This window comes from Macaca thibetana, chromosome 20 (assembly GCF_024542745.1).
Source record: "Macaca thibetana thibetana isolate TM-01 chromosome 20, ASM2454274v1, whole genome shotgun sequence".
In the NCBI taxonomy this organism is placed as follows: domain Eukaryota; kingdom Metazoa; phylum Chordata; class Mammalia; order Primates; family Cercopithecidae; genus Macaca; species Macaca thibetana.
In genome coordinates, this window is record NC_065597.1 from 44,802,436 (window position 1) to 44,824,106 (window position 21,671).

General features: G+C 37.0%; 1 protein-coding gene across 1 annotated transcript in view; it reads left to right on the plus strand.

Annotated features, from left to right (window-relative positions):
* ITFG1 (integrin alpha FG-GAP repeat containing 1) overlaps positions 1 to 21,671 on the plus strand; it is a 292,961-nt gene that overhangs the window by 201,149 nt on the left and 70,141 nt on the right. The window contains exon 12 of the mRNA XM_050773867.1: positions 352 to 460. Within this exon, the coding sequence (XP_050629824.1) occupies positions 352 to 460 (109 nt within the window). The remainder of the gene's footprint in view (positions 1 to 351; positions 461 to 21,671) is intronic.

A 21,671-nucleotide genomic window follows, 5' to 3' on the forward strand; every position in this document is an offset into this window, starting at 1 on the left:
CAAGGGGAGATAAAAAGGTACTCCCCCTGATGGTTGGAAAGGGTCTGGCAAGTCCACATCATGGGCCTTTGAAACTTCATGCAAATTTGACTGGAAGGAAACATACCAAAATGCTAATAATTATCTCCAGAGACTAAAATTACAGATGTTTTTTATTTTCTTTATATTTTACTATTGAAACTTGTGTGCATATACTACATATTTTAATAGCGATTTTATTTTAAACATGAGGATGAATAAATAAGACTACATTTACTTTATAAACAATGTGACATGCATTTTAATGGTCATTTTTTTTAGTTGGTCTAATAGTTTGTTCTTACCATTTTTGCTTTTTTTTTCCCCCTCCAGGGAATCTTGGACATTGTAGTGCTAAGTAAAGGATATACAAAGAATGATTTTGCCATCCATACACTAAAAAATAACTTTGAAGCAGATGCTTATTTTGTTAAAGTTATTGGTGAGTAAAGTACTAACATTTAATTTTGTTCTCTTTCTCTTCCCCTGTCTCCACCTATTCCAAACATCAAGGACATGCTCCGATGTACAACCCTCTAGATCAGATCAACCGGTACAACACCATACTGTCTATATACATAGATCCCATTCAGATTTCACCAGCTGTCCCAACAATATTTTTTCTTTCTGGCCCAGGATTCTGTCCAGAAATATCTATTGCATTTAATTGTCCCATCTTTTCAGACTTCTTCAATCTGGACCAGTTCCTCACTCTTTTCCTATTTTTCATGTCCTTATCAGTTTTAAAGAATCCAGGCTTTGCATTCTGTGAGATAGCACTGTTTCCTCATTACCCAACTTAGGTCATGAATTATTTGCAGAAATTCCACTGCAAGGAGTTGCAGAATTGATGCTGTGCATTTCTCAGTGCATCATGTCAGGAAGCACATGATGTTGACCTGTCCTACCACCATGACCTTAACCTTGCTCACCTGGTCATGTTGATGATCACCAAGTTTCTCTACCCTAAACTCACTGTTTTCCCCTTTGTAATTCATTAGTGTTTGGGGGGGCAATATTCAGATATTACATTAATAGTATTTTCTTTATGAAACTTTTGCCTAGCACCCTTAGAGTACATTGACAACTGCCTGAATCAACCTTCTACATTTGTCAAATAGTGATTCTGTATTTCCATCAATTGACATTCTACTGTTCATCTTGTACCCTCCTTGTCCCAAGCCTGGAATCAGACATTTCTCCAAGAAATCAGACCTTTCTCTCTTTTAGTAGAGAACAGTATTTCAAAACCACATTCTGAAATGGTTGCCCAGTGTGCTCGTTGCTACTGGGTTGTCATTTCTTCCAGGTTCTCTCAGTGGACACAGCTAGGAGAATACAGGTATGGATTCACATATGCACACACAAATGTACACATTTGTAACTATGTTTACATCTATTTATATTTGTATATGCTAACTATATATACCCATTAATTCGTTGCAATAATTTCATTTTTAATCCAAATGGAGCACTTCAGGGTTCCTTCTAATCTTGTCTATTTTTGTAGATATCTTTTCCAGCAGTGAGAAATGTGACTTCAGTTTTCCTCATTGTGTTACTTATTTGTTCATTGTAACCAATTCCCACCCATGCTAGTAGTATCCTCCACCTGAAGCCCATGTTTGTCATAAAGACCCTGTACATGTTTTGTTAAGTGCATGCCTAAGGATTTTATTTTCTTTAAGATGACTGTAGAGGATATTGTGTTTTTAAGTTTTGCTTCCACATATTTTAGTATATAGAAATGAAATTTATTTTTGTGTGTTGATCTTGTACACAGTGACCTTGCTCAACTCACTAACTAGTTCTAGGAGGGTTTTTTGAAGATTCCTTGGGATTTTCTACATAGACAACTTTGTCTTCTTCAAAGAGAGATAATTTTCTTTCTAATCCCTGTGACTTTTATTTTTCTTGTGCTGGCTATAATTTTCATTTACTATATAGAATAAGTGGTGAGAGTGGACATACTTGTTTTGTTTGCAGTCTTAAGGGGAAAACATTTTGTGTTTCACCATTAAGTGTTATATTAACTATAGACTTTTTTGGTAGATGCTCTATTGTATCATATTAAAGAGGTTCTCCCTATTCCTAGTTTGCTGAGAGTTCTGTACTGAACTGGTGTTTGAGAGGTGACTGTTTTTGCATTACTATTGTGATGCAAGAGAGCCATATTGATTTGTTTGTCAAAAAAATGGCACATGTACTTTGTAGAAATACTTATTACAGTTTTGAAATAAGCATAAATAGCTGAACACAGAAAAGCAACAGAATAATGTATTAGTGTTGAGATTTATTTTGAGAGATGAAACTGATATAACATGCATCCTTCCTTTCTAAACAGCAGATTCAGTCTTAATTGAACTAAGAGTTTCACCCATCTTCATTATTGCTGCAGCCACAAAATACTGACACATGAGTCTAATCATTTCTATACTTTTTATTATCAATTTCCTCTCTTTTGCCATTTTCAAGAAAGTTTTATTTGGCTATTTTAAAGCTAAAAAAATTAAATACGCTGTTTATTTGGTATGCTGTTAATTTTGGAGTTTGAAGTACATTTTCTTATCTCTGTCCTTCTTCAACTGGACACCTCTAGATAAGAAGGCAAGAAATTCTTGAAACTTTTGCTAACACTAATTGTGTATGTAATTAGAATAACCCAGTTTGGTTAGTTGAAACAAAGAGATATTGGAGTAAGAGTTTGGAATTTGATTCCTTAGGGATAAACTACTAAATCCAATATAGTCATTTGACTGAGGCAGATTTTGGTTCCCAGGGGAACCAAACAGAAGTCACATAATTTCTAGGATGAAAACATCTCAAAAAAAATCAGTCCTCCCAGCACTTTGGGAGGCTGAGGCAGGCGGATCACTTGAAGTCAGGAGTTGAAGACCAGACCAGCCAACATGGTGAAATCACTGTCTCCACAAAAAATATGAAATTTAGTTGGGCGTGGTGACACGTGACTGTAGTCCTAGCTACTCAGGAATCTGAGGCTATAGCCTTGGAGGCGGAGGTTGCAGTAAGCCAAGATCGCACCACTGCACTCCAGCCTGGGATATAGAACAAGGCTCTGTCTCAAAAAAAAAAAAAAAAAAAAAAAGGACCAGGCGTGGTGGCTCACGCCTGTAATCCCAGCACTTTGGGAGGCTGAGGTGGGCAGATCACGAGGTCAGGAGATCGAGACCATCCTGGCTAATGTGGTAAACCCCATCTCTACTGAAAAAAAAAATACAAAATTAGCTGGGCATGGTGGCAGGCTCCTGTAGTCCCAGCCACTCGGGAGGCTGAGGCAGGAGAATGGTGTGAACCCAGAAGGCGGAACTTGCAGTGAGCCAAGATGGTGCAACTGCACTCCAGCCTGGGCGACAGAGCGAGACTCTGTCTCAAAAAAAAAAAAAAAAAAAAAAAAAAAAAAGCTAAAATCACTTATTTTACCTTTGCTCATGAGCATCATCCTTTTTGGTGAAAAGCAGCACACTTTTAGTCTTCATTTATTTTAATATCACATTTAATCTCTCCTTCCTCCATCCATTTCAGAATACTTGGCAAGCACTCTGAAATCTAGGCTTATTTATTTGTGTCATTCACATTAGCATCTCTCTTACTCCTAGTATACTGTAATGATCTAAGTAACTTAAGAGCATCATCTGTCTTATTTGTCTTTGATTGCTGGGTGCCTAACACAGGGTCTGGTACATAGGAGGCATTCAGGAAATTTATGTCAAATAAATGTCCAGCTATATTTTGAGTCATGGATTGCCTATCTTGATTAACAATGTTCCCTTCTTTTCTAGTACCTAAGCGACACTTGATGCCTCTGACTCATCTGTGTATCTAAAAAGCATTCTATCAAAACTGGTGAAACTCCAATTCAAAGTCAGATTTCTACCTTGACCTGTTTGCTGATTATTAGGGACACAACTAGTCAGTCATTCATTTCTTGAAAAGATTGAAATGCCTTTCCTAGTTTAACTTCTCAAGTCTACCCATCTTTTGCAGATTCTCTGTGACTAGAAACTCTAATGTACATAATTTTTCAGGCTTACACGAAAAATGCACAGAAAGAGTAACACACGATGAGTAACAGTGAGTTTTTCCTCTCATTATTTTAATGGGATCATGTAAAACTAACCGTTTTGCTCCAACCTAGAATAAGTGTGATTTGCTTCAAAAATATGCATAAAATTTAAATTAATAATTCTCTTTCAAAATATTTTCTTTCTGTTTAATGAGATAACTGTGGGATTTTTCCTTCTTTCATTTGAATTTTGCCAGTGTACTTCAGTAAACTTTTTTGAGACAGAGTCTCGCTCTGTTGCCCAGGCTGGAGTGCAGTGGCGCAATCTCGGCTCACTGCACCCTCTGCCTCCCAGGTTGAAGCGATTCTCATGCCTCAGCTTCCCCAGTAGCTGGGATTACAGACATGTCTTGCTAATTTTTTGTATTTTTAGTAGAGATGAGGTTTTGCCGTGATGGCCAGGCTGGAGCCAGTATACTTTAAAGGAACTATTTGCTCAAGTCTGAAGTTTAAAAACAAAACAACAACAACAAAAATAACATATATTTACTACTTAGTTCATCTGAATGTGGTATGTGCATGTGCATACCTGGAAAGATTTAAGATTAATTCTTTCTAGAACAGATGTTAGGCATTAAGTACTAAGGAAAATTTTAAGTACAAGAGGTATTAATCTGTATATTGTTAAATCAAGTTCTCCCTGTGCTCAGCAAGTTCTTTTATTCAAGCCTTGAAACTACTTTTATACTAAAAGTTCTGTTTTATACTCTTACAATAGAATGTGATTGACCTGTCTATACTTGTGACAGTTTTGCTGACTAGCATGAGGGCCTGTGACTCCACTGCTTTCCATGCTCAAGTCTGCAAGTTCTTCCTCGCACAGAGGTCCCCAGCCAGGTAGAATGGATGGGAATCAGAGCATAGGGTTTTTGTAACATTGATAAGATATTCCAGTTCCCAGTTGTAATAATAATATGCTAAAGAGAGTAGGCAGTTCTCAGGGTGAAGCAAAAGAAGGTCTGACTTTTTTTATATTGATCATTTAGAAATTATCCATGTGGAAAAATGTATGCATATAATTTAGGGTCCCAAGTTCTTCCTTGGCATTTATTCATTTACGTTTTTTTAAATTACAAAAACAAGATCTTAGAGATGGGGAAAATCTCAAAAGGCATCTTGCCCAAGTCTAACCTAATGCAACATCTTAGTCATCTTCTGCTTGAATGCTTTGTTCTAAAGGAGACCTCACCGCCTCATAATGCAACACAGACTTCTTTTATGAATCAGTTAGGTGTTAGAAAATTCAAGTCAAAATGTGCATATTTAGTTAGTTCTGTCCATTGATACTCATGTCTGGTATATAGTAGGCCCTTTATAGGTATCTGTTGAATTTTTTTAAAATTGTTCCAATAAAATTACTCTAGTTTTTATTGTTAAAGCGGACCCTAACGTAGGGGTCCCCAAACCAGTCTGAGGCCTATTAGGAACCAGGCCGCACAACAGGAGGTAAATGGCCGGAGGGTGAGCAAAGCTTCCCCTGTATTTACAGCTGCATCCCATCACTGGCATTACTGCCTGAGCTCCGTCTCCTGTCAGATCAGCAGCAGCATTAGATTCTCATAGGAGCGCGACCCCTGTTGTGAACTGCACATGTGAGGGATCTAGGTTGTGTACTCCTTATGAGAATCTAACTAATGCCTGATGATCTGAGGTGGAACAATCCTGAAACCATCTCCCATCTGACCCCCATCCATGAAAAAATTGTCTTTCTTCTACAGAACCCATCCCTGGTGCCAGAAAGGTTGGGGACCGCTGCCCTAACTTATAATCATAGTAACAAAATACTCAGAACAAATCATGGTCCTGCTCAGGAAAACGTAACCTTCTTTACATCATTAAATAGTGAGACAGCAAACTACCTGACAGGGAAATGACATGTCTGAGCCCTTCTTTAAAGTAATCCAGGGATGTGGAAGCTGGATATAGATGGAACAAGGTTGGCCATGTGTTTTGACAGTTTTTGAAATTGTGAGAAATGTGTGTGAAGTTCATTCTGCTATTATAGTTTTATATATGTTTGTACTTTTGTTTGAGATGTTCCATGGTAAAAAGTTAAAACAAAAAACCTAAGAGAGTCTTGAGAATCTCTAATGTGGAGAGTTTAAGAATCCCTGGCCTTCAGCTTCCTAGCCTAAATCAGGACAAGTCACCCTGCAGTCTCAGTAACATTATCCTGAGGAGAGGATTCTCCACACATCTCCAAGCTGAGACCCATGGATAGCCAATTTGGTGCAGGAGGTTTTAGTTTTAGAAAACAGGATAACTTTGCATTAAAGATATTAACATAAATATTAATAATGTAATTTACAGAAAGGTCACAGGAAATGAGATCCCAATTTAAAGCAATCATTTGGAAGAAAAATAACCTCCTAGTTGTTTTGAGATGCTCTTCCACTCTTTCCTTTGATTATCAGTTGTTTGCCTTAAGTCAGTTACTAGTACGTAATTACCCTTCACAGCCATCGGCAATGTCCACAGCATATTTTGCTCTTAAATTATTCTGTTACTCTAATTTCAAAGCAGCCTATACTAAATGCCACTGTTTTTCAGTTAAGGAAATTGGGGATACTTAAGCTTTTATATGTGGCCACGGCAATGTAAACTGCCCTTCTGCCTCTCTTACACACAGCACAGCAGATCCACGGCACTTGCATGAAGACGGGGACCTTGCGTATTACAGAATTGTGGGATCCCCTCTCCCCTGAATCAAGGCTAGTTACCGGCTCTCATCTTTTATTGTTATTCCTGTCAGATACACTTGGAGGTTCTGAATCTTCATTCTAGTCTAGAACTTAACTCGTTTCTAACAAACCTGGATGAACCCTGTTTCCCCTAGCACTTTTAAAATTGTAACAGTATCTTCACCTTTGCTTACCAAACAAGATGAGACCTTTCCTTTGGGAAAGCTTTCTTTTTTCTTTTTTCACCGAAAGCAGATATGTAATGGGAAAGCTTTTATTCCCCTTGCCTGCCTCCGGGTTTTGTTGAAATAATATGGAAGTTTAATTTCTGGATGATTAGTTTTGTTTTACTTTTTGTGCCTTCTATTTTATAAATCCTTTCTTTTTTTTTTTTTTTTTTTTTTTTTTTTTTTGAGACGGAATCTCGCTCTGTCGCCCAAGCTGGAGTGCAGTGGCGCGATCCTGGCTCACTGCAACCTCCGCCTCCTGGGTTCACGCCATTCTCCTGCCTCAGCCTCCCGAGTAGCTGGAACTACAGGCGCCCGCCACCGCACCAGGCTCATTTTTTGTATTTTTAGTAGAGACGGGGTTTCACCATGGTCTCGATCTCCTGACCTTGTGATCCGCCCGCCTCGGCCTCCCAAAGTGCTGGGATTACAGGCATGAGCCACCGCACCCGGCTATAAATCATTTCTTAATAATTCACAACCATATTATCAGTAATTAAACAAATTTTACCAGCTTTATTGCCACCTTTTTTCTTATATACCACATTTTCCCCTTTCTTCATTCCAGCTCCTGTTCTGGTGAAGTATTTTCTCAAGTTATTTTCAGAAAGGTTGTACTTAGGTTAATATATTTTCTGAGTACTGGTATGTCTTAGAATATCTTTCTCTTGCTCTTACTGTTAACACTAAGTTTGCTATTGTAGAATTTTATAAACATTGCTCTATTATCTTCTTGCATATGGCGTAGTCCCCACTTATCCACAGTTTCACTTTCTGTGGTTTTAGTTACCCATCGTCAACTGTATTCTGAAAAGATGTGAGTACAGTGTAAGAAAATATTTTCAGAGTGAAAAGCCACATTCACATAACTTTTATTATAGTTTATTGTTATAATTGTTCTATTACTAGTTTATTGTTGTTAGTCTCTTACTATGCCCAATTTGTAAATTAAACTTTATCATAGGTATGTATATATACGGGAAAAAACAGCATATTTAGGATTCAGTGCTCTGCACGGTTTTAGGCACCCACTGGTGCTCTTGGAACATGTCCCCTTGGATAAGTGGGGGCTACTGTAATACGGTCATCTTTGAAATTCCCTCCTGTTCCTGTGCATGTTCTGTTTAGGTGGGGGCCATTTATATGGTTGTTCCTATTAGTCTTCCTTCTCTTAAGCTGTTGCTTTTCTTCTTGTGCATGAGGATTTTTCTCTGCTTACATTTCTTAAAAGAATCAATGTTGGTGGGTAGTGCGGATGGGGTGGGTCACTATATACTTCTGTCCATCAGACAATTGCCACTGCTTCCTTTTTCCTTTCCCCTTTGGGGCTCACAAGCTGGGAGCCCACCTGGGATGGAAGCTATATTTGAGCAAAGTGGTGGCTTGGGGGCTCTCAGACAGGAGAGTTGAAGTGATGCCTTAGAGTTGAACTCCAACTGCATTCTTTGTGAAAGTCACTAGCAAGAGACCCAAGAGCCCTGACTTACTCCTGTGGCCTCAACTGAGGGCGTCGACAGGCTCTCTGAGTCTGAACACGTTTGTGCTTTCCAGTGGGAAATAATGAGAGGATGTTACAGGGAGGAACTCACTGCTTTGCTGAGCCTTTTTGTGTTGTTTCATCCTGTATGCTAAAAAGTTTGTATTTTGGGCAACACTGAAGTTATATAGGGCACTGACTAGAAGCACCAGCAAATCCCCCACTTTACTTTGCTAGCAAAAACTAGCAAGTAACAAATGCAGCTTTTCCTGTCACAAGCCTCGTGCCTGCTTTCCAGAGACCCTCCGTTCAGCCCTAGCATGCTTCCCCTCTCGGCTGCCGCAGCTCTGAGCTGAAAGGTTTCCCAATGGGCTGCTGGGGGGGTCCACCCCTGTTGCCCCAGTAGCTCTCTGACCTGCTCAACACTAATTAGCTCTTTCTCAATCTTACCTATTCAGTATCCTTTAAGAATGTCTTAAGATATCTGTCATTTATTATTTTTGAACATTGCAGTGACATTTAGGGAATTAAGGAAGGTAAATAATTTGTTTCTGAAATTGTCTACTAGAAATTATTTCAAACATACTGACCTGGAACCAATACGTTTTCTGTTTTTAATTCCTTTTTTAACATTTTTTTAATTTAAGGGATGCAGTGTGATATTTTAGTATGTATATACCTTATGAAATTATTAAATCAGGCAAATTAACATATCCATCATGTCACATACTTATCTTATTATTCGGTATGTTCTTAAAGGTCAAACTGCTCCTGACTTCAGCAAAAATTTTAACAAATTTATATGTGTATGAAATATATGTATATATATTTATATAGGTATAAATTATATAACTACCATATTTGATACTTAATATGTTTGTACACATAAAGAACAAGATTAAGATTACTTCAAAGCACATTATATGTTTCTGTATTTTTTGTACAAAGAGCATATGATTTTAAAATTTAATAAAATAATGAATGAAAGGTAATCAACAACAGACCAAAAAATCTTCCACAGAATATCTAAAATAATGTTGTCTAAATGACAAGAATGTCTGGAGGCAGGTACTTGATTTTACACATGTGCTCAAAGCTTGAGTAATTTTTAGAGAGGTGATGATGTTTTTGTGTTCATGTGTCTTAAAGAAACAAACTTAAAGACATTTTCAGAGAAGGAATATGAATAGTCACTCAGAATCCAGGCAGGAATTTTTTACTTTAAACAAAACTAAAACCATTATACAGTATTGACCTTTACAGCTTTGGCTATTTAACTCATCCTTCTCCCAACCTGCACGTTGGCTTAGCATTACAGTATTTATGCACGGTTATTGCCATATTTGGGTTTTGGTTTTGATATTTGTGTGAAATAGCTAATATAAACTGAATCACAATGCTAGAAGCCAAATTTTTATACTTTAAATATATTTAAAAATACATGGACTATAACATACAGTATGGTTTAACATGAAATGATAAAATCCTAAGCGTTATCATGTTAAAAGAAACTTGTGAATTGCACATCCTATTGTCCATGTTTTAAAGTACAAGTTAAATCTCCTAATAACCAGTATTTCACATAGCTCATCAAGTATTTTAATTACTGCTTTTTATTTAATTGTGAGTAGGCTGTTTTCATATTTTTTTAATCTTTAAAAACAAATTTGGTTTTAAAAGCCCCTAGAAGTATTAGAAACTACTTTTTGGAACAGCTCATTTAAAAGGGTATTTATAATAATCCTGTGTACAATTTTTGTAATTTTTTTTTGTTTTTTGAGACACAGTCTTGCTTTGTCACCCAGGCTAGAGTGCAGTGGCATGATCTCAGCTCACTGCAACCTCCGCCTCCTGGGTCCAAGCAGTTCTCCTGCCTCAGCCTCCTGAGTAGCTGGGATTACAGGAATACACCACCATGCTCAGCTAATTGTTGTATTTTTAGTAGAAATGGGGTTTTACTATGTTGGCTAGGCTGGTCTCAAACTCCTGACTTCAAGTGATCCGCCCACTTTGGCCTCCCAAAGTGGTGGGATTACAGGCATGAGCCACTGCACCCAGCCTGTAATATGATTACAAATAATATATAATTACAAAAGCTTATGAAATGGTTAAAAATTCTTAAACTTCTAGAGTTAGCCAAAATTAGCTAGTTAAAAAACATTGAGTAACACTTGAACTAAGCAACACAGAGAGACACTTAAAAATCAAACAAAAACAGTTCTTGCCTTCACAAAGCTCACAGGGGCAAAGAACACAAATAGTAGAAGGCTGGAATTGCATACAGGTGTCTGTCTGTCCTGTTAAATTTCCCTTTTCCATAATGGGCCCTTTATATATTTTAGCATACCTTCCCAGTTACTATACTTAAAAAAATAAATTTTACTTCACCCATCAACCTATATTTTTATACCAGTAATATAACTGTCCTACTTTTAAAAAATGGGCTTTTGCTGTAATCACAGTAAATTTAGCCTTGGAGCATTTAATAATGCTTTTTTTTTTTTTTTTTTTTTTTTTTTTTTTTTTTTGTTAACCTAACTGAAGCACAGATGATGAAATTTTTATTCTGATATCACTGGGGAAATTATATATTTGCACTCATTTAATAGACTACTTGAAATAATTTTTACTTGTTCATAAGCTTGACATTATGGAGTTTTTAAATTATAATTTCAGGGTGACATTTGTAGAAACACCATCAGTCTATCCTTTTACTTTTTTGATTATGCAAGAGAACTTTAACACATTATTTCTTTTTTTATTGGTAAGGTTTTGGTTTAGTATTATTTAGTTTTGTTTTCTGATTACAAAAATAAGAGAGCCTATTGTAAAACATTTGGAAAGTCTGGAAAAGTGTTTTAGAAAAGCTATGCTCTTTGCCACTTAGTAGATATAACCACCATGAGCACTAAGCATTCTCCGCCTGCTTCTGCTGGTTCCTGAAGTTTCAGGCACACCAAAAGAAGCTGCAGCAATGACAGCTGATGCCTCTAAATCCTGAAATCCAGAATGATAGACTCTATAGTTTGTTTTAAAAACAAAATAGTAATAGCTAACGTTTATTGTTTATCATGTGCCTTCTGCTTTACACGATTGCTTCCTATAATCATATCATATATATAAGATTTAGATGAAAATATGTGAGTATGTATGTAATGTTACATATGCTATAAGGACAAAGAGAATGTAGAAAATTAGCTTACATAATAGCAAGTTCCATTTCTGGTTCTGCTCTGCATTTCTGAGATTGAGAGGATGCATCCTCCATGATCCAGCCTCATTCATTCAGACCCAGACTGTTCAAGGCTCTCTGTTCTCTAGATAATTTTGTTACATGTAAGCAAACTTACACAAAGAGCCCTTTAAACCCAGGCTACTTCCCTCTGAGCTAGGGTATTAAGTAACTGAAACTACCAGATAACAATGTAGATCCCAGTTTGGAATCAAATAATTATGAAATAATTTATAAGGTTTATAAAAACTCCAGTTTAGAGGTTTTTATAAACCTTATAAATTATTTCATCCAACTCTCTTACTTTAAATGTTTTTGTAAAACCATAAAAGAAAGAGAGGTGAAGTGATTTGTCCGTGATCACATCTTTCATTAGCTAATACAGCAAGACGTGGCCCTACTTGATGAGATTTTCTGTGCTGAATGAATAGGAAGCTTGAAAGGAGTGGTGCTTATGACTTTGAGCCAACGTTGGTGTCAGATAGTTGCCTTGACGTTTACCCTTATCAACACTCATGACCTAAAGACTTAGTTTCTGTTAGTAGCAGATTATTAATAACAGAGGATGAACTACTAACATACATATAAAACTTATACTCTGTTGTGTTTTCCAGCAATATTTAATTCAGTTCTGCCTTTTATGAAGAATTTATATCTAATTGTAATAAACTGTGATTGAAACCATATTCCTGATAAGTCTGTCCCTTTAATATGCTGAGCAATAAGAGGGGAAAAAATGAGAATAAAAATTTTCTTTACATGGTCTGTAAATTTCAAGAAACCTAATGTTTTTCAGACATTTTCAAATTTCATTAACTCAGGAGGCGAAGAAGATAATAAGTATGAGAGTAGGTGTCCTCTTTTTTTCTTATAAGAAAACTAGGCCAGGCATGGTGGGTCACACCTGGAATCCCAGCAGTTTGGGAGGTCAAGGCAGGCGAATCACTTGAGGCCCCAAGTTCGATACCAGCCTGGCCAACATGGTGAAACCCCATGACTACTAAAAATACAAAAATTAGCCAGGTGTGGTGGCAGGTGCCTGTAATCCCAGCTACTTGGGAGGCCGAGGCACGAAAATCACTTGAAACCAGGAGGCAGAGGTTGCAGTGCACCAAGATGGTGCCACTGCCTTTCAGCCTGGACAACAGAGTGAGACTCTGTCTCAAAAAAGAAAGAAAAGAAAACTAAAGGGTGGGTCACAGAGGATTTGAGTGGTAAAGCCAAAGCTAAAAGTAAAATTTCATCCTTATGTCTGTAGCACTCCTTAACAAAAGCAGTATCATTACTGAATATAGCTAAAGACATATTTTCCTACCTTACATCAAACATATGTAGCTAGTAGAGCCCAGAAGCCACACAGTCTGAGTCAGCCTCACCTGCTGCATAGTCATATAGATATCACTGGGAAAAGGACAAGTCGTTCTGTAGGTAAAATAATTTCTGAGTGGACACAGAATAACCTTTATAATACTATGTTGAGAGTTCAGAATTCCTAATTAAGCAATATTATGAACCAGCATGATAATTAATCAAGGGTTAGTATTGTTTCTCCTTGAATCTGTGGTTGCAAAAAACAAGGAAATGCATACTCTATTTGTATTATGTAGATACCCCTTTTTATAACACATATCTATGGCAAATATGTATCATATTTTTTTCATCTTTAATACCTAGTTTGATTTTATTGTATAAAATTTCTTAGTGGAGAAAAGATGTGGCAAAGTTAAGGTTACATTTAAGTCTTATCATGTGATCCTAATGTTATAATGTGAAACTTCAAATTTGACAGGAAGTCTTGTGAAAAAACAAAAACAGATGCAAGAACCGAGTTTTTAGCTTATTATATACAAAATGAAAGAAACTATTACATGATTTTTGAATTAGCATTATGTGGTTAATACTAATGTGATTATGTGATAGCATAGATTATGTAATACTCTATGCTAACCAAGACACAGACATTTTATCTTATACAGAAAATAACCCAATGATTCATCGATTTCTCATCTTCTATCATAGTAGGATAATGTGTTCTTTAAATGAGTTAGTTTCTTGTTGCTTGTTGAAAGCAGTGGCCACATAGTCTTGCAAAAGAGTTCCATTCACCTTGTGACCGTGAATATGGGCCGACGCTTCAGTTCTTCAGTTTCCTCTTCAAAAAAAAAAAAAGAGGAGGCGGGAGGCAAGGGACAATTAGAATTATTTCACAGTCTTGATATGAAGATTAAGGAAGAGCATTTGTAAAAGAAAATTCATGTGTTCACAGCTTGGCACTTAGCAGAAGATCAATAAATGGTCTTTTTAGATGTTTGATAGTCTTTTCTGGAGAATAGTTTCATTGTGTACATCAAAAGCTTTAAGATTGAACCCAGAAATTATGTTTTATGCATTTATCCCAAGGAAATTGTCAGAGATGTGCCAAAGATCTATGTATAAATGTACCAGGTCCATAAAGCTGATCTTGCCAATGGTGTTTTTAGGAGGAAAAAAAATTGGGGTATGAGGAGGGGATGAACCTAAAGATCCTAATAAAAAGAAAGGGTAAATACACACACAAACAATGGAATACCATGCAATTATGTGGTTGAAGTAATAGATGTGGGGTAATTACACAATAATATGTAGTATGATTTCATCTACATAATTTTTTTTTTTTTTGAGACGGAATTTTGCTCTTGTTGTCCAGGCTGGAATGCAATGGCACGATCTCAGCTCACTGCAACCTCTACCTCCTGGGTTCAAGCGATTCTCCTCCGTCAGCCACCGTCATAGCTGAGATTACAGGCACGCACCACCATGCCCTACTAATTTTTTTGTATTTTTAGTAGATACAGGGTTTCACCATGTTGGCAAGGCTGGTCTTGAACTCCTGACCTTAGGTGATTCATCCACCTCGACCTCCCAAAGTGCTGGGATTACAGGCGTGAGCCACCACACCCAGCCTAAAAAAATTTTTTTAAAGAAGTATGTATGTGTTAGTCTGCTCAGGCTTCCATAACAAAATACCACAGGCTGAGTGTCTTCAACAACAGAAATTTATTTCTCACAGTTTTAGAAGCTAGGAAGTTAAAGATCAAAGTCCTGGGAAGGTAGATTCACTTTGAGCAGCCTCGCCTCCTGGCTTCTAGGTGGCTGCCATCTCAGCGTGTGCTCACATGTTCTCTTCGTGTGCATTTAGGTAGAAACAGCAAGCTCACTTATTAGGAGACACTGATCCTCTCTCTGTGACCTCATTTAACCTTAATTGCTTCCTTAGAGGCCCTGTCTCCAAGAACAGCCACATTGGGGGTTAGGGCTTCAACATATGAATTTGAGGGAGGGGGTACTCATTCAATCCATAACATAAAGAGGGGTAAATACACACACACGATGGAATACCATGCAATTATGCATAATTATGCATAAGGTAAGAGACAGAACAAAACCAAACTTTGTTCTGTCTACTCTCACACAATCACTACCACACAGAATACTTCATCTCTGGTCACCAAAATATGTAGGGATTCTGCCTTCCCCCTCCATACATCAACCAATCAATTCTGACACTATCTACCAAGAGATAGTCTGTCAGATCCCACAGGTTGAGGGCTCAGCCCCACAAGATTGCCCCACATTGCAAATGCCAATCACAAGTCCCAGGTCAGGACCTGTACTTCTAACTAACTGGCTATGAATCAGTCTTCCCATGACCGCTTCCTTGGGTTTGATTTGCTAGAGCAGCTCACAGAACTCAAGGAAACAATTTACTTACATTTACCTGCTTATTATAAAAGGTATTACAAAGGATACAGGCAAACGTCCAGATGGAAGAGATGCACGAGGCTGGGTATGCTTAAGGCCGTTTTTGAACATGATGTAAATGAAATCATACAGGATGTGCTCTTGGTGCCTGGCTTCGTTTGCTCAACACTATGTCTGAGATCCATTGAACACATTTATTTATTTAGAGACAGAGTCTCCCTCTGTCGCCCAGGCTTGAGTCCAGTGGTGCGATCTCGGCTCACTGCAACCTCCGCCTCCCAGGTTCAAGCGATTCTTCTGCCTCAGCCTCCTGAGTAGCTAGGATTACAGGTGCCTGCCATCACTCCCAACTAATTTTTGTATTTTTAGTAGAAACGGAGTTTCACCACGTTGGCCAGGCTGGTCTCGAACTCCTAATCGCACACCTCGGCCTCCCATAGTGCTGGGATTACAGGAGTGAGCCGCCATGCCCAGCCCAACACATACTTTTAAATGGAACTTTATGAAACATATTTGCATGTGTCTTGGGTTTTTTACCTTAATAAAGTATAAGCCCCCTTACAAGTCAGCACATACAGGCCTCCCTCATTCTTCTGATACCTCTGTATCATTCCATAATGTTATATATGTTCCACAATTTATTTCGCTTTATCTCTTAGCGGATTTCATAGACATGAGTTGAAGAGACTGTGTTTTTAATGTTAATCAATAATAACAAATTATCTTCCCTGAAAGTTGTAGGGATTTATATTTTCACCAGCATATAACACTATCCAATTTACCACATACTCATCTGAGAGTCCTAAATTTTTATTTCACTAATGAATTTGTTTTTAAAATAAGTAATGCAGATGGTCTATTAAAAATTTCATGGGTGTATGATAAAAGTAAGTCTCCCTTTTACTCATCTGCCAGTGATACAGTTCTCTTCCCAGAGACAACCTCTTTGTATCTAAGATATTGTATGCATATACAAATATATATATGTATAATATAGAATACATTCAGTAGTTAAAGAAGCAATTGAAACTTCTTTAACTACTGAATAGTATCATATAGTATGGTTACAACATAATTTAATGAGTTCCTTATTCACATATATCATGTGGTTTTCAATCTCTTATTATGAATACCACTGTAATGAATATCCTGTAGAATAAATTATTAAAAATGGAATTGTTAAAACATATATATTTTTAAATATAACATACAGAAAAGTATACGTAAGTGCACAGGTCTATAAATTTTAACAGAGTAAACATACCCATACAATTACACCCAGATCAAGAAACAAATACTACCAACATCCAAAATGTGCCCTCCAGCCCCTTTATTAGTGACTAACCCAGTTCACCTAAAGTAATTGCTACTATAATTTCCAATACCACAGATTAATTCTGCCTTGTTTTGAACGGTATATTGTATTTTTTAACAGATATCCCTTCACAGAAATTGTATAATTTCCTACTTCCACCTAACTATATATATGAAAATGCTCTTTTCCTAACACCTTCAACAACCCAAGGGGTTATTAAACTTTTTTATCTTTGCCAGTTAGGTGAAAAATATGTCCGATTTTTATTTCATGTTTTTCTTATAATGAAGTTCAGCATCTTTTCATATATTTAAGAGCCATTTGTATCTTTATTTCTATCTATAGTCCTTGTCCTTTCTTATTTTCTAATGGATTTGTAAATGTACTGCAGTATATGTTAAAGAACCCTTTGTGAATATATTTATTATTTTCCCTACAATTTTATCATGCTTTTCTTTTTCACCTATCTCTTGGGAATAATATTGGTTTTTTCCTAACTAGTGCAGTTGAGTGTCTTTCTCAGTGTTTTTTGATTATTTGTATTTTCTCTTCTAGATATTGCTTCTTGAAATCCTTTGTTTTCTATTGGATTATCTTCTGATATCTAGAAATTCTTTTTATATTAGCAATAGTATCTCTTTATATTGTTACATCATAAAAAGTTCACCCCCTTTTTCAGTAGTCTTTTAAACTTTTATGGTATCTTTCTTATTTTGTAACAGCTTTATCGATATGTAATTCACATAGCATATCATGACCCATTTGAAGTATACAATTTAATGGCTTTAGCATATTCTCAGAGTTGTGCAACCATCATTGCAATCATTTGAGAATATAGTCATCACGACAGAAAGAAACCCTGTACCCATTGTCTGTCATGCTCCCATCATCCCCCAGCTCCAGGCAACCACTCATTTACTTTATGTATCCATTGATTTGCCTATTCTGGACATTTCATATAAACGGGGTCATATTGTGTGACTGGCTTCTTTCACTTGTAGCAGGACGAGCCGCAGACAAAACTCCTCAGACACCGAGTTAAAGAAGGAAGGGGTTTATTCTGCCGGGGGCATCGGCAAGACTCCTGTCTCAAGAGCCGAGCTCCCCAAGTGAGCGATTCCTGTCCATTTTAAGGGCTCACAACTCTAAGGGGGTGCGTGTGAGAGGGTCGTGATTGATGGAGCAAGCAGGGGTTACATGACTGGGGGCTGCGTGCACCGGTAATTAGATCGGAACAAAACAAGATAGGGATTTTCACAGTGCGTTTCTATACAATGTCTGTGATCTATAGATAACATAACCGATTAGGTCCGGGGTCGATCTTTAACTACCAGGCCCAGGGTGTGGCGCCGGGCTGTCTACCTGTGGATTTCATTTCTGCCTTTTAGTTTTTACTTCTTCCTTCTTTGGAGGCAGAAATTGGGCATAAGACAATATGAGGGATGGTCTCCTCCCTTACACTTAGCATAATGTTTTCAAGATTCATCCATGTTGTAATATGCATTCAGTACTTTATTCCTTTTAATTGCAAAATAATATTCTGTTGCATATATATTCCAGATTTTGTTTATCCAGTGATCATTTGATGGACATTTGGATGGTTTCCACCTTTTGGCTATTATAAATAATACTGCTATGAACACTGATGTACAAGTTTCTGTTTGGATTTTTGCTTGTTTGTTTTTCTTAGACTATGGCTGGAAATGAATTACTGGGTCAAAGGAGAACTTTATGTTCAGCCTTTTAAGGAATTGCCACGTTGTTTTCCAAAGCAGCTGCACCATTCCACATTTCCATCAGAAATGTATAAGAGTTCCAGTTTCTTCACATCTTCAGCAATATTTGTTATTCTTGGACTGCTTTATTGTAACCATCTTAGTGTGTATAAAATGTTAACTCATTGTGGGTTTTTTTTTACCATCTTAACCATTTTTTAAATTGTGGTTAAAAACGTGTCACACAAAATTTGCCATCTTAACCATTTTTAAGGTATAGTTCAGTAGAGTTATGTATATTTGCATTGTGGTGAAACACATTTCCAAACCTTTTTCTTCTTGCAAAACTGAAACTCTATACCCATTAAACAGCTCCGTTTTTCCCCTTCCCCGTAGCCCTGACTAAGCACCATTCTACTTTGTCTCTGTGAATTTGACTACTTTAGATAACTCATTAAATGAAATTATACAATAATAAGTGGTTAGATAACTCATTAAATGAAATTATACAGTAAGTGGAAATTATACAATAACTGCTTATTTCTCCTAACATAATGTCTTCAGGGTTCATCCATATTGTAATATGTGACAAGATTTCCTTCCTTTTTAAGGCTGAATAATATTCCGTTGTATGTATTTACCATATTTTATTCATTCATCTGTCAGCGGACATTTGGCTTGCTTCCGCCTGTTGGCTATTGTGACTACTGCTGCCATGAACATGGGCATGCATCTCATAATGATTCTGCTGTATGTTTTTCTGATAGCTAATGATGTTGCGCATCTTTTCATGAGCTTATTGGCCATCTGTATATCTTCTTTGGAGAAATACCTATTCAGATCCTTTTCCTATTTGTCAACTGGGTTGTCTTTTTATTGTTAAGTTTAAGAGTTCTTTTATTATTTTGTCTTTGTCAAATATGCATTTTATATAGGGAGGTAAACTCTAACTTTATTTTTTTCCAAGTAACCAATTATCCAGCACCATTTACTGAATAATCTACCTTTTTTTTTTTTTTTTTTTTAAGACAGGATCTCCCTCTGTCACCCAGGCTGGAGTGCAGTACCACGATCTCAGATCACTGCAACCTCTGCTTCCTGGCTCAAGTGATCCTTCTGCCTCAGCCTCCTGAGTAGCTGAGACCACAGATGCGTGTCACCACATCTGGCTAATTTTTTTTTTTTTTTTTCTGGTAGAGACAGGGTTTCTCCATGTTGTCCAGGCTGGTCTCAAACTCCTGAGCTCAAGTGATCTACCCACCTCAGCCTCCCAAAGTGCTGGGATTACAGGCGTGAGCCACTGTGCCTAGCCTGAATAAACCATCTTTTTTCATCCTTTAACAAGTATTTATTGAGCAAATATGTTGGGTGAGACCCTGAGAAAATAAGGAATAAAATGATGCAGAGGTAACATCTGTGTGCAAAGACACATGTGTGCGTAAATAACTGTGGGTCAGCAAGATAATGGTTTAAATGAAGGCTTGTGCAAATCATTTTGGAACAATTGGAAAAGAGCTACCAATGTCTTCCTAAACTTTAGGGAAGAAGATAAAAGGAGAGTGAGAAGTGAGGGTTTTCATAATAAAAGAGTGAGAACCAGGCACTGTGCTAGGGAAGGAAATTTAAACATTGAAAACTGCTTGCTAGTGTAAAATATTTATTTCACTGTTTCCTCAAGTTGAATTTAATGCAAATATTCTATAGTAAATGAACAGGTATTCTCTTTTGTGATGAAATATGTCATGCTCATTTCTTGGTGCCTTTTACCTTACATCCTCTGTGTCTTAGTCCATTTAGGCTGCTATTAACATAAAAAAAAAAACCTGGCTGGGCCCGGTGGCTCACACCTGTAATCCCAGCACTTTGGGAGGCCGAGGCAGGTAGATCACAAGGTCAAGAGATTGAGACCATCCTGGCCAACATGGTGAAACCACGTCTCTACTAAAAATACAAAAATTAACTGGGCGTGGTGGCATGCGCCTATAGTCCCAGCTACTAGGGAGGCTGAGACAGGAGAATCGCTTGAACCCAGGAGGCGGAGGTTGCAGTGAGCCAAGATCATGCCACTGCACTCCAGCCTGGTGACAGAGCGAGACTCTGTCTCAAAAAGAAAAAAAAAAAAAAAACCTTAGGGTAATTTATAAACAACAGGAATTTATTGCTCACAGTACTTGAGGTTGGGAAGTCCAAGGTCAAGGCACTGGCAAATTCAATGTCTGGTAAGGTCTCACCTCTACTTCAAAAATGGCACCTTGTTGCCATGTCCTCACATGGCAGAAGGGGTCAAGAGAAATTACTGGAGCCTCTTTTGTCAAGGCATTAATCCCATTCATGAGGATGGAACCATTGTGACTTAATCTCTTCACAAAGGCCCCACCTCTTAACATTGTCACATTGGGTATTAGGTTCCAAGATATGAATTTGGGGGATACCAACATTCAAATCATCGCACCCTGCCTAAGACAAACATTTGTATTAGAATGATTGTCATTCCATAGTCATGTAATATAAACAAACAGAATCAACCATTTTCTTCTGGATATGTGTAATATACAGACAAATATTCATAATTATGAAAATAATGTGTGCTTACCGAGAACTATCAGCTCTTTATCTTATAACATATAGCATTTTTAAATAATAGCATATAATGTCTGCTTTCTTATCAAAGCTATCACTTCACCAAAAGTGGTACAAATATGGTTTTATTTCAGAACTCATATTATTTAGATAGAGATTGTTGAGATATTTTAACCTATTTTTGCTGATTATAGAATAAATGTATCACAAAGTTATTTTTATTTGTTGTAGACTCATCAATTATTTTATAGTTATGCTCTCTATATTAGTTATCAAGGGTACCCAAAATCTTTGACCCAGAATTACATAATGGGAAAAGTCTAGTCTGAGATATAAAGTGCTGAATGCTCTATTTGTTTTTCTTAGTATACATTTTAGTTGGTTCTCATTTAGCACCCCTCTGTCAGAATCTAAGGTTCTATTTTAGGTATGGTATGATATAATCATAATTTATCTCACCTATATAGTTCACAAAATAGTAACATCTTGACAGTTTAGGTTTTTGAAATACTGGTATAAAGTGAACAACAGAACTTTAATTTGCTCAGATCTAAAGAAATGGAATTGGTTTCTGCTTGTGATTATGAATCAATAGAGTATA